This window comes from Balaenoptera physalus, assembly GCF_965194825.1.
Source record: "Balaenoptera physalus genome assembly, chromosome: 2".
In the NCBI taxonomy this organism is placed as follows: Eukaryota; Metazoa; Chordata; class Mammalia; order Artiodactyla; family Balaenopteridae; genus Balaenoptera; species Balaenoptera physalus.
Window position 1 is genome coordinate 175400823 of NC_138883.1, and position 17499 is coordinate 175418321.

Sequence of the window (17499 nt, forward strand, 5' to 3'; positions counted from 1 at the left end):
CAGTCATGCTCCTTAAACATTTACCCAAAGCAGTTGGGAGCTTATGTCCATGCAAAAACCTGAATGTGGATGTTTTTAGCTGCTTTATTCTTAATTCCCCAAACTTAGAAACAACCAAGATGTCCTTCGGTAGGGGAATAGATAAATCAACTTTGGTACATCCAGACAATGGAATATCATTCAGTTCTAGACAAGAATCAGCTATAAGGCCTTGAAAAAACATGGAGGAAGTTTAACTGTATACTAGTAAGTGAAAGAAGCCAATTGGAGAAGACTACCTACTATATGGTTCAAAACTATGTGACATTCTGGAAAAGGTGAAACTGTAGAGACAATAAAAAAAATCAGTAGTTGGGGTGGGGTGGGGAGGGAAAAGAGATGAACAGGAAGAGTTCAGAGGATGTTGAAAATGAGGGAGGCTGTCATGTGTGGGAGCAGGGGAGGAGATGGGAAGTCTTGTAACTTCCTCTCAATTTTATTGTAAACCTAAAACTGCTCTAAAAAAATAGTCTTTTTTAAAAAAGTAGTCAAATGTAAAATAGATAGCTAGTGGGAAGCAGCCGCATAGCACAGGGAGATCAGCTAGGTGCTTTGTGACCACCTAGAGGGGTGGGATAGGGAGGGTGGGAGAGAAAAGCAAGAGGGAGGGGATATGGGGATATATGTATACGTATAGCTGATTCACTTTGCTATACAGCAGAAACTAACACAACAATGTAAAGCAATTATACTTCCATAAAGATGTTTTAAAAAAGTAGTGTAGTCGTAAATATATAAAAAATGATTTTATATGTTTTAGGTATAATTACTATAGTACTATTTGCTGTGAAAATTTGCATTTACACATTCACAAATCTTAATTTTCCAGAATGAGCCTATTAAAAATCTCATAATTTTCCTTGCATTGAAATTGGAATATTAATGGATTTTTCAGAAAAGCCTTCTTTCTCTACAATGCATTTCTTTATATTTCTTTTTAAAGATGTAGATACCTGAGGGAATAGATTTTCCAGAATATTTTAATGAATAAATAAAAAATATTACCTTCTAAATAGCTAAAAATTATAGGTAGTGTTACATATTTGGTGAAATTCTGAAGAAGATGCCTACTATTATTGGTCTTGATTTCCATCTATAAAATTTGGGTCATTTTTAGATCATAAAAATACATTTTTTGTCTTATTCTTAAATTTTTTTCAAATATTAAATGGGTCACATAGTCTTATACTTAAATTTTTTTGTAATGTTAAATAAGTATTGGGTGGACCAAAATGTTCATTCGGTTTTTTCTGTAAGATGGCTCTGGTAGCACTTAGTTGTCTTTAACTTCATTGGAAACAAGTTTGTTAGCGTGCATTTAAAAAAAGACTTATCAAAATTGGTGAATTTTTGTGTAGCCATTTTAATATTGAAGATGGAAGATAAAAAGCAACGTTTTTGGCATATTATGCTTTATTATTTCAAGAAAGGTGAAAATGCAACTGAAACGCACAAAAAGATTTGTGCAGTGTATGGAGAAGGTGCTGTGACTGATAGAACATGTCAAAAGTGGTGTGCGAAGTTTCGTGCTGGAGATTTCTCGCTGGACGATGCTCCACTGTCGGGTTGACCAGTTGAAGTTGATAGCGATCAATCGAAACAATAATTGCGGACAATCAACATTATACCACGCGGGAGATAGCCGACATACTCAAAATATCCAAATCAAGCGTTGAAGATCATTTGCACCAGCTTGGTTATGTGAATTGCTTTGATGTTTGGATTCCACAGAAGCTAAGTGAAAAAAACCTTCTTGACCATATTTCCACATGCAATTCTCTACTTAAATGTAATGAAAATGTTCTGTTTTTAAAACAAATTGTGACGGGCAATGGAAAGTGGATACTGTACAACAGTGTGGAATGGAAGTGATCGTGGGGCAAGCGAAATGAACCACCACCAACCACACCAAAGGCCGGTCTTCATCCAAAGAAGGTGATGTTGTGTATATGGTGGGATTGGAAGGGAGTTATCTATTATGAGCTCCTTCCAGAAAACCAAACATTAATTCCAACAAGTACGGCTCCCAATTAGACCAAATGAAAGTGGCACTCGACGAAAAGCATCCAGAATTAGTCAAGAGAAAACACATAATCTTCCATCAGGATAACGCAAGACTGCATGTTTCTTTGATGACGAGGCAAAAACTGTTACACCTTGGCTGGGAAGTTATGATTCATCTGCTGTACTCACCAGACATTGCACCTTCAGATTTCCATTTATTTCAGTCTTTACAAAATTCTCTTAGTGGAAAAAATTTCAATTGCCTGGAAGACTGTAAAAGGCACCTGGAACAGTTCTTTGCTCAAAAAGATTAAAAGTTTTGGGAAGATGGAATTATGAAGTTGCCTGAAAAATGGCAGAAAGTAGTGGAACAAAAGGGTGAATACGTTGTTCAATAAAGTTCGTGGTGAAAATGAAAAATGTGTCTTTTATTTTTACTTAAAAAACTGAAGGCTTTTTGGCCCACCCAATATATTATAAAGATGTATGCCATGCCAAACAATACAAAACCACACATTGATTGCAAAACTATAAAACTCACAGGCTCTTCAAATAGTCTGCATATACTGTAGATTACAGTGAATCTAAATATACCATCTGAAGAGAATTACAAATTAAAGTCAAATTTTAGATAAATAATCCAATACAAAGATTTTTTGATTTCTATAAGGTACTTATTTTCTATTAAATTGCAGATGCATTATTGGTGTTTTGATGTATTTTGATAGGATTGGAAAATCGAGGAATAAGAACATAAAAAACCAGTTTTCTGTCTTTACATTTTTTAAGTTTTTACTTAACTGCGTCATTGTATCTTCTTTTTTCCTTCTGAGTTGAAATTATCTTGTTATCATTTGAGCAAATTTGCCCATTAAAAGATAGAGATGGTTAAACAAAACGAACTTCTGCATCAATCACCAGTTTTAACTAGGAGAAATGGTAGAACAGGTTACCAAATAATTTGTGGAGCTAATTTTCTTGAAATTGTTTCAGAAGAAAGGAGTCACTAAGTTCATCTTATATGGAATTGAGTGGGTGTGAAGAGAAAGTCTAAGAGGAAATGAAATAGTTCAGCAATTGTCTTACCAATTAGAAAAAATGAGGATTTCCTTTATTTTATAGAAATCCTTCTTTAGCTTGAAGGAAGTACTAGTTGAAAACAACCACTGTCATCAATAGCAAACCAAAAACCAGAACCAAAACTTAGTAGAAGGGTATAAAGAGGATGGTAAGAGTTGGATTTCATTTTAATGTGGTAAAATATACATAACGTAAAATTTATCATTTTTCATGTACAATTCAGTGGTTGCAAGTATATTCACAATGTTGTGCAACTATCACCACTATTTTCAGAACTTTTCATCATCCCAAAGAGAACCTCTGAACCCATTAAACAATAGCACTCATTCTCCCCTCCCACACCAGTCCCCAGTAACCTCTATTTTTCCTGTCTCTATGAATTTGCCTATTCTATGTTCATCATAGAAGTGGAATCGTGCAATATTGGTCCTCTTGTGTCTGTATTACTTCAAGATTGTACACACTGTAGCACGTATCAGAATTCCTTTTTATGGCTGAATAATATTCCATTGTATATATATACCACATTTTGTTTATTCATTCGTCTACTGTTAGACACTTGTATTGCTTTCACCTTTTGGCTACTATGAATAATGCTGCAATAAACATTGGTGTACAAATATTTGTTTGAGTCTGTGGTTTTAATTCTTTTGTGTATATACCTAGAAGTGGAATTGCTGGATGATAGGGCAATTCCACATTTAACTTTTTAAGGACCTGCCAAACTGTTTTCCACAGTGGCTATACCATTTTACATTCCCACCAGCAATACACAAGTGTTCCAGTTTCTCCACATCTTCATCAATGCTTGTTATTTTCTGTTTTTGTTTTTTGATAATAGCTATCCTAACGGATGCGAAGCGTTATACCATTGTGGTTTTGTTTGCACTTTTCTGATGACTAATGATATTGAGCATCTGTTCACATGCTTATTGGCTACTTGTATATTTTCTTTGGAGGAATGTCTATTCAAGTCCATTGCCCATTTTAATAATAAGTTGCTTTGCTGTTGCTGTTGAGTTGTATTTCTTTATATATTCTGGATCTTAATCCCTTATTAGGCGTATGATTTGCAAATATTTTCTCTCATTCTGTGAGTCGGCTTTTCACTCTTTTGATAGTATCCTTTGATACACAAGTTTTTAATTTTGATGAAGCCCAATTTATCTACTTTTTTCTTTTGTTGCTCTGCTTTTGGTGTCGTGTCCAAAAAGAAAAAATCATTTGCCAAATCTAATGTCATGAAGTTTTTTTCCTGACGTTTTCTTATAAAAATTTTATAGTTTAGCTCTTAACTTTAGGTTTTGATCCATTTTGAATCCTTTCTGCATTGAATGGTCTTGGTACCTTTGTAAAAAAATCAATTGAATGCATATATGAGGGTTTATTTCTGGCCTCTCTTTTCTATTCTATTAGTCGTTATGACTCATTTATGCCAGTACCACACTATTTGATTACTGTAGCTTTGTAGTAAGTTTTGAAATCAGAAGTGTGAAATCTCCAATTTTGTTCTTTCTCAAAACTGTTTTGGCTAAATGGGATTTCTTATGAATTTTAAGATGGGTTTTTCTATTTCTGCAAAAAAAATCATTGGGATTTTGATAGGGATTGCATTGAACCTGTAGATCTCTTAGGGTAGTATTCTAAGAGATAGTATTGTAAGAGATAGTATTCTAAGAGATAAGGTAGTATTGTCATCTTAACAGTACTTTGTTTACCGTTCTATGAACATGGGATAGCTTTCCATTTATTTAGGTCTTCTTTAATTTCTTTCAGCAATGTTTTGTAGTTTTCATTGTATAAGTCTTTTGTCTCCTTGGTGAAATTTATTCCTGAGTACTTTATTCTTTTTGATGCTATTGTAAATAGAATTGTTTTCTTAATTTACTTTTCAGGTTTTTCATTAATAGTGTATAGAAACATAACTGATTTTTGTGTTTTGATTTTATATTCTTCAACTTTGTTGTATTTGATTATTAGCTTTAGCGGGTTTTTTTTGTTTTTGTTTTTTGTAGAAGCTTTAGGGTTTTCCACACATAAAATAATGCCATCTGTGAAGAGAGATACTTTTTCTCCTTTCTTTCCAATTTGGATGCTTTTATTTTTATTTTTTTATTTTTAACATCTTTATTGGAGTATAATTGCTTTACAATGGTGTGTTAGTTTCTGCTGTATAACAAGGTGAATCAGTTATATGCATACGCATATCCCCATATCCCCTCTCTCTTGCTTTCCCTTCCACCCTCCCTATCCCACCACTCTAGGTGGTCACAAAGCACCGAGCTGATCTCCCTGTGCTATGTGGCTGCTTCCCACGGGCTTATCTATTTTACATTTGGTAGTATATATATGTCCATGCCACTCTCTCACTTCATCCCAGCTTACCCTTCCCCCTCCCTGCATCCTTAAGTCCATTCCCTACATCTGCATCTTTATTCCTGTCCTGCCCCTAGGTTCTTTAGAACCATTTTCTTTTTTAGACTCCATATATATGTGTTAGCATACAGTATTTGTTTTTCTCTTTCTGACTTACTTCACTCTGTATGACAGACTCTAGGTCCATCCACCTCACTACAAATAACTCAATTCCGTTCCTTTTTATGGCTGAGTAATATTCCATTGTACATATGTGCCACATCTTCTTGGATGCTTTTATTTATTTTTTCTTGCTTAATTGCTCTGGCTGGAACTTTCAGTACTATGTTGAACAGAAGTGGTGAAAGCAATGAAGAGCGCAGTCAGCCTTCAGAACACACAAGTCTGATATTTGGAGGACAAGTTCCTGACAGTCTGTCCTGGTTCCGGCAAGCTGCACCAAACAGTCTGCCACCCTCACTGTCACCTGCCACAAAGATGGGGGAGTGGAGGATGGTGGCCACTACCACAGGGGAGAGGTTGAAACTCACTGATGTTTAGCAGCCTCTCCACCAAGCTCTCCACTGGATGCTCCCAGGTTTCCACTAGAGTCTAGAGTTCCAAAATAGTTCCTCCAGACACTTTCTGCCAATTCAGTAGCTGTCGAGGTAGAATGATGGATTTCTAGAGCTTCCAATTCCACCTTCACTCCCCCAAGAGCTGGATTTCTTTTTCTTTTAGCCTGTTAAATCTTTGTTTCAGTAAGGTCAATGTCATGGGATAAATTCTTTGTGGGACAATTGGCCTTCTTTTGTTTCAAAGTCACAGATTCTACCACTGATCCTGGTTGGCCATATGACACACTTGTGTAATTTTAAAAACCCTGAATGTGAGTGTAGAGAGAATTCAGTTAAGTTTTATTTGTTTCTAAAATTAATAGAAATCCATATTAGGCCAAACTTTTTTAATTTATAGAATTGATTTACATTTGAAAACCATGAATGCCTCATTTAAAATATTTGTTTTTCTCATGATAAATCAGTGAAGTACTGTTTTAGAAAACAACATTTTGTTTCATCTGCTCTGTTTTGTAACCAACTTTTTTATGTCAGTGTAGCGTTAGCTTAACGAGAAAAGAAACATTTTTCTTGTGCCCTACATTTTTACCATCTTTTTCATCCTGTCAGAATAATCTTAAATTTAGAATGCTAAAAAAAAATCAGTAAGAGAACGATGTCACATTTTTCATTAGGAAGCAAAGTTTATAACATTATCACAGAGGTATGAATCTTGGAGCTTTCCACTTGAAGACAAACTATTCTTTTAAAATTTCAAAGAATACAATGTTTCCAGTAGCTTCTTTCTGACTGGCTAACATTTCCCACACGCCAGTTGTGGGTTGGCTATCTAATTACTAATATCTGCTTCAAAATGTTCTTAATTCATATTTTACTTCTGAAAAAATAACAAAATAGATGTTTAGGGTTAATATGGTGCTTAATGAAATACCTGTTTCCATTTTTTTAAAAGAAAGTATTCTGCCTATCTTGTAATGAATATACATCTTTTTGACCAAATGAGCAGGTTTTCTCCCAGCAAGAGGACCCTTGTGAACCTGAAGAAGATCACTATGGTCGAGGATGGGCAGCGAGGCTTTACTGCAAATCCTGTCACTGTTTTCTCTGGCTCTCTAGAGAAGTTTCTAGAAAAAGACTTCTAGAACTTTCTCCCTCCTGTTATGACTGAGATTCTTTCCTAGGCTTAGTCTCTATTTCACTTTTCTTCTAGCCAAAAGGAAGAAAGCTCCACGTGAAGTTTCTTTTGAAGATTTCTAAGGAAAAAGGAGGCTCTAAGCACCGAATATGGAGAAAGAGGTGGGTCCGTTTCAGCTCTTAAGAGGATGTTTCCCCCAGAAAACTGTCCTTTTTAGTGCCTGCCCTCTCTACCATGTTCCGGTGGGATCTGTCTGCCGAGGGTCCCCTGATTCAGCGGCTTCCCAGAGGAAACCTGACTTTTCCAGGCCAGGTAGTGGCCTCCAGCTTGCCCTCCCCATGGCCCCATCCTCCATGGAGGGCCAGGAGGTCCGGAGCTGTTTCACTTCCCACTTCCCTGCAGGCCGGCCCGGCTCCTCACTTCTCACCGGCCCCCTCTCGCCTCCCCCCTCTTCCTCATCCCTCTCCCCCCACGTGTCCCTCTCTCCCCTTCCCCTGTGTCTGCTCTTCTCAGAAGTTAGCTTACAAAGCAAAGCTGTAACTTTGAATTCCTGTTTTTCCAACTGCCCTCATGTGACAGGATATCTCCTTATTGGAGGTTTTCCCTAATTTCAGAAGCCCTTTAAAAGTGGGCCCTCCCTCCAAACGTCTTTTCAGCCGGGCGTTCAGAGCTGGGAGGAGGGGCAGGGCGAGCCGGCGCCCTCACTGTCTTGGTTCTCCCGGCTCTCTCCTCTCCATCCTTGCAAGAAGAGGATCAACTCTGGGCCATGAAGCTGTCCGCGCTCCTGGCTTTCCTCTCTCTCCTTCCGGTTGCCGTGCAGCTCCTGGGTAAGTCGGCTCTGACCTGGAAGCTTTCTGACTTGGGGCCTGGGGTACCCCCTCCCCTCTGGGTCAGGGTTGAGGGATTTCTTCCACACCTGCGGGGAAGAGAAAACAGGGCTTCCGCACCACCAGCTCTGCGGCAAACCTCCGCCTGGTCCCCAGGCCTGGAAGCCGGGCACCCGGAGGAGGCGGCCGCTTGGCAGGTCAGAGGGGCCGCCTGACCTGAGCGCCACGGAGCCCCATCTTCCTCTTACCTCTTCTCTCATCTGCCGTCGCCTCTTCCCTGCTTTATTCTTAGAGCGATTTCCTCTGTGGTTGGCCGATTCTAGTTCACAGTTTCTACCTAACCCCCAACCAACAACTTCTGAGTGTTTTTGGCCAAAAGGAAGGCGGCACTGGCGTCTCTCTTCATGGTAGGTCTAAGGATGGATCGCAGATCGTCCCCCCGCCCAAAGATTCCATGGGAGTTTTATAACTCATCTTTTTTTCTGTGAATGAGCCATTAATTTTTTTTTAAATTGGATTATAGTTGATTTACAATGTTGTGTTAGTTTCAGGTGTACAGCAAAGTGAATCAGTTTTACATCTACATAGATCCACTCTTCTTTAGATTCTTTTCCCATATGGGCCATTACAGAGTAGAGTTCCCTGTGCTATCCAGTAGGTCCTTATTAGTTATCTCTCCTATATACAGCAGTGTGCTTATGTCGGTCCCAGTCTCCCAATTTATCCCTCCCCCACTTTACCCCCTGTTAGCCATACTTTTGTTTTCTACATCTGTAACTCTATTTCTGTTTTGTAGATGAGTTCATTTGTACCCTGTTTTTAGATGCCATATATAAACGATGTCATTTGCTATTTGTCTTTCTCTGACTTACTTCCCTCAGTAGTGAATGAACCGTTTGCTCTAGCTTTTACTGCTAGAGAGTTCATCCTTATCTATGTTCTACGTTGATCCTTATCTCTGTTCTAAGTTCTTCAAACTGATTTATTCCTCTCCACCCTCACCCTTTTTTTTTTTCCTGGAGATTGATGATTACTCATGAGGCATAGATTCAGAGCTTTTCAGAAGCCCAAAGACATTACGGAGTCTCTCTCTTCTGTTTCTTCAGTCTTAACCTGCTTTACCCTTGGAATGAGAGTGCCTGTAGGAATTTTTATTTCCAGGTCTCTTTTGACATGAGATGAACGGGATTTCCACTTTGAAATGTTGTCTCCCCGATCCCCCATCATTCCTCTCAAATCAGCAAACGCTGTCTGCGCCCAGCCTGTGCGAAAGGGCACTCCATGCCCTGTTGAGTTGGAGGCGGGTGGGAGTAGGGGCCACGGAGGAGACGGAAACTCCCCACCCCCAGGAAGCCTCCCAGGGAGAGTGTTCCAGCACAGAAAGCATTAACTCACCATGAGCCTGAAGTAGTGGGGATTATAAACACACAAGCAAAGGCAGTATGGTTTGCACCTGGCCCCTGCCAGGAAGCTGCTTAATTTCTTGGTGCTTGAATTTTTCTGTGTGTAAAGTAAGGAGCACTGTATTACTTGCCTCATCAGTTGTTGCAATGATTCAATGAGTTGAACTGTGTAAAATATTTAGAACATAATATGACCCAGAGTGGTTGCGTCCTAAGTGTCAGCTATCAATAACAGTGACTTTTTTTTTTTTTTCCCATGATAGCAATCAGTTGTTCAATACAAGCAGTAGAGTTAGCATTTAAAGGAGAGGTTTCCCAAAAAACAATGGCGAGGAAAGAGTCCTGGAGTCCGAGGAGACATTGTACCTGAGTCCTGGCTACAGAGTGCATCCCTCAGAGAGTAAGGAGGGGTGTGACAGGATGGCAGGGTGAGCCCCACATCACCCCAGTCTTCATCTTGAAAAACTGTCTTGTGCAAGAGGATTACTATATTCTTTGTGATCCCGAAGGTTAAAACTAAGAGCAGTGGAAATCTTCTAACGGTTGCGCTGTCTCAAATAGAATGTTCTGCGTAGGGGTAAGTTCTGTGTCACTAAACGTCTTCAGACAGACACTGGATGGGACCTGGACCCTAACCCAGCGCCGTCCAATAGGTGCATCATCGGCCACATTATGCAGCCACCTTTAAAAAAGTAAAAAGAAACATTGATTTTATGAATATGTTTTGTTTAACCCAATGTATCTAAAATATTATTAGTCAACATTCATCAATATAAAACTTACTGGGATATTTTTACGTTCATTTTTTAAAATTAAAATTTCAACATCCAATGTGCATTTTATACTTACAGGGCATCTCAATTCAGACTGGCTTCATTTCAAGTGTACAATAGACCCTTGGGGCTAATAGCTACCATACTGGGCAGCACAGATACCACAGATACAGCCCCTACATTTATTTTTTTCTTCTTCTTCTTCTTTTTTTTTTTTGACCACACTGCGTGGCTTGTGGGATCTCAGTTCCCAGACCAGGGGTTGAACCAGGGCCCTTGGCAGTGAGAGTGCAGAGTCCTAACCGCTGGACCGCCAGGGAATTCCTGAAGTTTCCTTAAACTTGCTCTTAATGTTTTGGGGGCAAAAAGTCTTTCTCACTTTGCTTAGGAAGTTTTCCCTCCTGGAGACGGCAGGATGCCTTGCTGTGATGAATGTCTTCCTCTTCATAGACACAACTATGGGAGAAGCAGGAGGGTGCTGAAGAATCTTTACTTAAAGAATAAAAGCAAAACAAAAACAAAAACACGTATAAGGGAGCTCTTTCCAGAAAATTTTTTATTAACTTGAGAGCCTTTAATTCTTATTTGACCTTTTCTTGGGCCAAGTGGCACATGAACAGAGGTGTCTGGATAAAAACAGAGCACCTACTTAGTTAGCAGTAGAATAAAGAATATGCGAACTCTCCGTACCCCCTCCTCTGGACTCCCTTCCCATTTATATAACCCACAAAAAAGATCTCCCTGCTTCCTGTGGTTTCTTTCCAACCCAGACCCCTTTCTCCCACTTCCCTGAGAACATCCCGCATCATCAACGCCACGAGACCCCTCGTTGTACCTGGACGGGGCCGGGGTGGCCAAGCACAGCAGAGGGAGAGTGACTTCTTGCTCTTGCCCTGCTATCTCTTTAGCAGGAAGAACTGCATTCAGTGCCAACGTTTAGACCTCAATGGGGATTTAACCGTGGTAGAGATACAGTGAGAGTTGCTCAGGCACAGAGGTTTAGCTTGAAGTTGGGACGGTTTGGCTCACAGGCAGTGCAGTGGCGGTAAACTTAACAGTTGGTTCTCAGGAGAGAAAAAGCACTGATTTGTGGCATGGAGTGATTTCCATGGTGTGAGACTCCCACCGTGGTTGATTTCAAACTACCAGCGTGATGCCACTGGAAGCAGAGCTGGGAAGAGGTGTCAGTAAGAGGCTCTCACTGGCCCGTGAGGGTGAAAAAAAGCAAAACCAAACGGTGAATGTGACGTCTAGCACACTGCTGTGCTGCGTCCAACCTCCTCGTTTGTGGGTAAGAAAACTGAGGTCCTGACAGGTTGAGTGATCTTTCCAGGGTCTCACTGGTTAGTGGCACAACCTGCTGAATGCTCAGGACTGCTGACTCCCAGGGCCATGTTCTTCCTATTAAACAGAAGCAATGAGTTTTTGCTCAGCAAATGATTGGTTTAACACCAATCTTGGACGTCTTCAAGGAACAGTTGCCCACTGCCTGTTCCCTTACTAGTTTTCATTTTCATAAAATTTTCCTTATAATATTTCTATTTTTCTTCTTTTCTTTCTCCCTTCCTTCCTTCCTTCCTTTTTTTTCTTTCTTCCTTCCTTTCTTCCTTTCTTTCTTTCTTTCTTTCTTTCTTTCTTTCTTTCTTTCTTTCTTTCTTTCTTTCTTTCTTTCTTTCTTTCTTTCCTCCCTCCCTTCTCTCTCCCTCCCTCTTTCTTTCTTTCTTTCTTTGTCTCTTTCTCCCTTTCTTTCTTTCTTTCTTTCTTTCTTTCTTTCTTTCTTTCTTTCTTTTCTTTCTTTCTTTCTTTTCTTTTCTTTATTTCTAGTCTCTCATTTCTTCCTTCATACCTATGACTTGTTTTGGATACCAGATTTAAGACATACTTTCTGACACTGTTGACCAAAACCAAGTTTTTGTCGTCTTTCTTTTTTCAATTGCTCTTATAGTTGTCTATTTTTCATGTTGTTGTCCCAAATGACCTCTGATCTTTCTATAATTCAGATATGAAGATCTGTGGATGTAGGATATTCCAGATACAGGTAAAGAAGACAATTGCTTTGTTGAGTGACATTTCAGTGCCTTCTGAGGGTGTTGGACCTAATTTCTAGGTAGGAAGAGTCACCACTGGTTAAATGTGAGCTTTCAAGAATCAAATACGCTTGAAATAAGTCAGAAAGAGAAAGACTAATACCAGATGATAGCACTTATATGTGGAATCTAAAATATGACACAAATGAACTTATCTATGAAACAGAAACAGACTCACAGACATAGAGAACAGACTTGTGGTTGCCAAGGGGGAGGGGGGATGGGGGAGGGAGGGATTGGGAGTTTGGGATTAGCAGATGCAAACTAGTATATAGAGAATGGATAAACAACAAGGTCCTACTGTCTAGCACAGGGAACTATATTCAATATCCTGTGATAAACCATAATGGAAAAGAATATGAAAAAGAATATATATATATATGTATAACTGAATTACTGTGTGCAGCAGAAATTAGCACAACATTGCAAATCAACTAGACTTCAATAAGTTTTAAAATAAGAAAATACAGAAGGTAACCTGTCAAAAAAAAAAAAAAAGAATCAAATACAGTCAACCTCAGTTAAGACAAAGACCCTTGTCTTCAAAGGGACCTGGAGATTACAGTGATGACACTGATCCTGAAACCTGGTCTGAGACTGAATCTTGAGCAGCTAAGGGAGAACCAGGAGATCACAGATCACAAGGGGAGTTGCACAGGAAAGTAGCTTCCGAAGTGGCTTGTTATCTGCATGGCAGAGAGAGAGGGAAACTGATGTTGATGTGAGAACGGCAGTGTCCTCTTGCCTCTTGGCGACCATCAAGCATTGTTGAATGGAAATACCGTATGGTTACATTGGCCCATAGAGGGAACTAGTGGAAATCAGGTAGAGTAAAAGTGAAAGTAGAAGGAGATAGGAAGGCAAGTGCCCTTTCAAAAAGAATTGAAAATGACGAGAAGTAAGCACTGTTGGACAGATTCTTCTAATTACAGACCAAGTTAAGGTCACAGAGCCCTTTCAGATCTTTAATCACTTTAAGTAATTGCTTTCAGATCCTTAATCAGATCCTTAGAACAACCCAGTGAGATGGGTTGGGTGGGTGTTACAATCCACATTTTACTACAGGAGGAAACTGAGGCTTGGAAGTCAGCTAGCCATTAAGGACCAGAGCTAATTCTTGACCATGGTCTTCTGGCTCTGAGGCTAAGAAGTAGGTGTAATTTACCAGCTGGAGTGTGTCCATCAGGAAAGACATAAACGTGCTTCAAGACAGCAGTATGTCAAAGAAGGACTTAGTCCCTCTCTTTGTATCAATTGTTTAGACTTTTCACTTGGAGATGGGAAAGAGGACACTAACATTTGAAGGTTTACTGTCTGCAAAATGATATGCTGGGTGCTTTGCTTAAATTATCTCATTTAGAAAGTTCACAGCAACTCTCTCAGAGAACATTATTATCCTCATTTTACAGATCAGGAGTTGAGACTAGAATGATTAATTTAACTAAGGCAACACAGCTAGTGAATGGTGGAACCAGCATTTGCCTGCAAGTTTGCTGACCTGGAAGAATATACCTCTCTCCACCACATCACCTGGAAACTCTGGGGGTCTCCATTGTCTGTGTCCTTCTGTCCTTCTCTTTGGGCTGCTGCAACGGTTCTCTGTTTCTCCAGTTTCATCCTGTTCTGGACCATTTCACGTTGCCTTTAAGACTGATTTTCCCAAGTTAGTGATAAGAATACACTTACATGTATCAAGCAATTTCTGTGTCAGGAACTGTTCTCAGCGCTTTATTTAGATGATCTCATTTAATTCTCACAACAACTAGCCGGTCCTGTGCTTTCCTCCTTATTCTTTGGGGGGAAAAAGCAGCACAGAGTAGTTTAGAAACTTGACCAAGGTCACACAGCCAGTGAGCAGTAGAGCTGTGATTATGTCACAATCAGGTGGACATGATACATAATGATTAATTAGTGTGGTTGTGAGTGGAAGAAGAAAAAGTTGTGTAGTGTCAGCATCTTACCTACAGGTTTTGTTTGTTTGTCTTGAAATTGGGGGAGAGGCTGGCATTCTGAGGTAGAGGATATAGGGGAGAAAGGGAAGGATAGTGAGTAGAGCCTCAGGAGGGGATGGAATCCAGGACACAGGTAAGGGGATTAGCAGGCTGAGGGAGAGCTACTGAGATGGGAGTGAACGAACCCAGGGAGGGTGTAGATACTCCTGTCTTTAGGAGGGGAGGCAGGAAGTTGGCAGAGTTCCTTATCCCAGCCTCTGTTCTTTCCTTGAGGTCACAACCCATATTGGATTCATACTTGGACCTCCCCAGATAGCCAAATGCAGTGACTTAAATTAGTAGGTTCTCTGGAGATTTGATGAATGAATGAAGGATTGAAGTGGTAAATAAAATCATTCTCAATTTTTCCTTTATCCTTTTGTTCAACATCGCTAAACCTAATAGTGTGATCCTTAGTTTTCTCCCCTGCCCCCAGCACTTGTTGTAGTTTCTTTTTTTTTTTTTTGCATATACTAGGTGCATAATAGATATTTATTTTTAACTTATAAACATTATAACTTTATAAAAATAAATATTTATCTATTAACTTAATTTCAGTTCTTTGGAGACACATCTGTGGGTGTACATTCACTTATAGGGGCTAATGGATAGATTCTTAGTTTGGATGGCTCAAGGTGGTGACCTCTGACAATGATTTGAGTGAAGTAGTTTATTTGAGAGCCAGTCCTGGGAAAGACTAGCTGAAGGGTGCAGACGTGAGACCAGAAGAAAGGCCGCTGGTCCATGGTGGGTCCAGGAGCCAGTGACCCCTGTGGACAGCTGTAGCTCAGCCTTGCTAGGTGCCCTGGGTGACAATGTAGGATGTGCGCCCCAGAATCATCCTGCCCACGGTGCAAAGATTGGGGCTGTTAATTCGTCTCTAGCCATTGGTCACTGGTAAAGGGCTACTCCTAGGAGGCGTTCGTTCTCTGACCCTACTGATCTTCGCAGTGTGTGAAGCATTCTCTGATGGCCAGAAAATGCCCCCGGGCCCAGAGGTGTGGTGATGTCATTGGGGAGTGGGGCTGGCGCTCACTGAAATGGCAAAAGGCAGGAAGAAATGGTTCTGGTAGCACCTGCTACAGAATACCCACTTATTCTCCTCTTATCCAGCTTCTCTGTCTTCCAGAAGTTATTAGCTTTTATGCTTTCATGTCAGCATTTTATGTATTGATGGTGGGGAAAGCCTAAAAATATATAAGGAAGTACAGCATATAATAGTTAATATCTCTAACTTGTCACCTTTAGTAACCTAACTTTCTTTGCCAGTAAGTTTGGAAATTTAATGACTTGCTCAATGTTATCATTTTAAAATGGTTAAAATGTGCTTAAAAGAAAATTTGTACCTGTGCTATTGGATATCTAGGTTTCAGCCATTTTTAACCTGAGGCATGGTGTGGAAACTTCTTGCTTCTTTCCTAAATGTATTTTGACCTTCGATGTTTCTCCCCTTGAAGTGTGGGCTCCTTGTGGCAGGGAATTTGTGTCTGGTTTGTCTTTGCATTGTCGCTAGCGTGGTGCCTGGCACCTATTTGTTGAAAAATAAATGTGAGGTTAGTAAGACTGAGTTAAGATGGATGGCGGGTCTCTTCAATCCTGTAAATACATTTCTGATGTGTAAGTATCATCTGTTATCATTTGTTCGGCTTTGCAATACTTCTGTTACAAAAACATAATTAGTATAGAAAACAAAAATTGAATGTTTATCCAAATGAAACATTGGTCTGGTTAATAGTGACAAAAATGCCACAAGCTGTCTTTTGGTCAAGGTCTTGAATCACTTTCAGAGGAAGAAGTATGACATTTTAACTCAGAGACATTGCACAGAGACAGTGATAAAAGCCAAACTTACATGTTGACTAGTTGAGGAGAAGAATAATGTATGAATGCAGGATCATAAAGCGATGATTTTACATTTCCTTGTATTGTCTGGCAAAGGCAATATCAAACTTGCACTGCTTCCTAATGTCAAAGATAAATAAAGGAAACAAGAGGAGATAAGTTTGTATTGAAATAGAAGCTTTTCATTTCCAAGTACTCCTTTTTTTAAAAAAAAATTATTTATTTATTTATTTGGTTGCGTTGGCCTCCTTAGTTGCGGCTTGTGGGTTCCTTAGTTGTGCCTCTCCAGCTCTTTAGTTGTGGCACCAGGGAAGTCCCCAAGTACTCCTTTTATAAGTATAAACATTTATAAATCACTCTTCTGTAAAAATAAAATTTCAAGGGAAAAAGTCATATGAAATAGACCCATCATCATTAATCAACTATTAAATAAAAGAATGTAACTGGGTTAACAGTCAGGAGATGCTTCAGATTTAATAACTATTCTTTTATTCATTCAACTGATATTTGTTGAGGGACTATTATGCTCCAAAAAGAGAGAATACAGCACTGGATTGGAAAGATAAGTCTTTCTACTCAGCGAATTTACATTCCAGTAGGGGCACAGACAAAACACAAGTAAACAAATTTTTAAAAATATATATTTTAAGATGGTTATGAATAGTATATAGAAAATAAGAGAGTAAAATTTGTATTGTTAGCTCACTAAGGCTTTGGCACTTGAGTTGGAACCTTAATGAGTATTTCAAGAAGAGGGAACTTGAAATACAAAGTCTCTACAGTGAAAATGAGCTTAAAGTTCTTGAGGAGCAGAAAGGCTTTGTGGCTGGAAGGTGGTGAGTGAGAACAAGGGTGGGAGGAGGTGAGAGCAGAGGGTCAGCAGGGCTGGATCGAGCCCCATCTAGTAAGCTGTGACCTGGAGACTGGAGGGTTTTGTTCCCACGTGTGCAGTGGTCCTCTTGAAGGGTTTAAATTTGGGAAGAGATATGGTAAAAAGCAAAATCTCTGCCAACCTAGAAAACCTCTCCCTGAAAGTAGAAGAAAAAGAAAATAATTTTATTATTGAATAACTATTCAAGCAGACTGTGATATGCACCGTCGATCTGCTAAAGAGATTGCAAAACAGAGAGAAATCTGACTCTTTTATATGGCTAAGTAGAAACATTCCATGACTTTAGGTAGGGTTTACAATTTGGAGTCAGGTGACATGTTAAGCCCATCTCAACCAGGAAACTGGGAGATCAGGCATTATCTCTGATGATTCCGTTTCAAAGCGAGGAAGATCAGAGGAAGAATTGTGACTTAGTCTGGGGTGTGGCAGTGGAGATGAAGAGAAAAGAATGGATTAGGATATTTGTATTAGTCAAGTTTCTCTGGAGAAACAG

The 17499-nt window shown here is 39.5% G+C and overlaps 1 protein-coding gene across 3 annotated transcripts in view; it reads left to right on the top strand.

Moving 5' to 3' along the window:
• MRC1 (mannose receptor C-type 1) overlaps positions 1 to 17499 on the top strand; it is a 172453-nt gene that overhangs the window by 73556 nt on the left and 81398 nt on the right. Inside the window, exon 1 of one of the 3 annotated variants that reach the window (XM_082452743.1) lies at positions 7367 to 8018. The exons of the other annotated variants lie outside the window; for them this stretch is intronic. Within the exon in view, the coding sequence (XP_082308869.1) occupies positions 7958 to 8018 (61 nt within the window). The 5' untranslated portion in view covers positions 7367 to 7957. Of the gene's footprint in view, positions 1 to 7366; positions 8019 to 17499 lie in introns of those variants that run through there. 3 annotated transcript variants of the gene reach the window in all.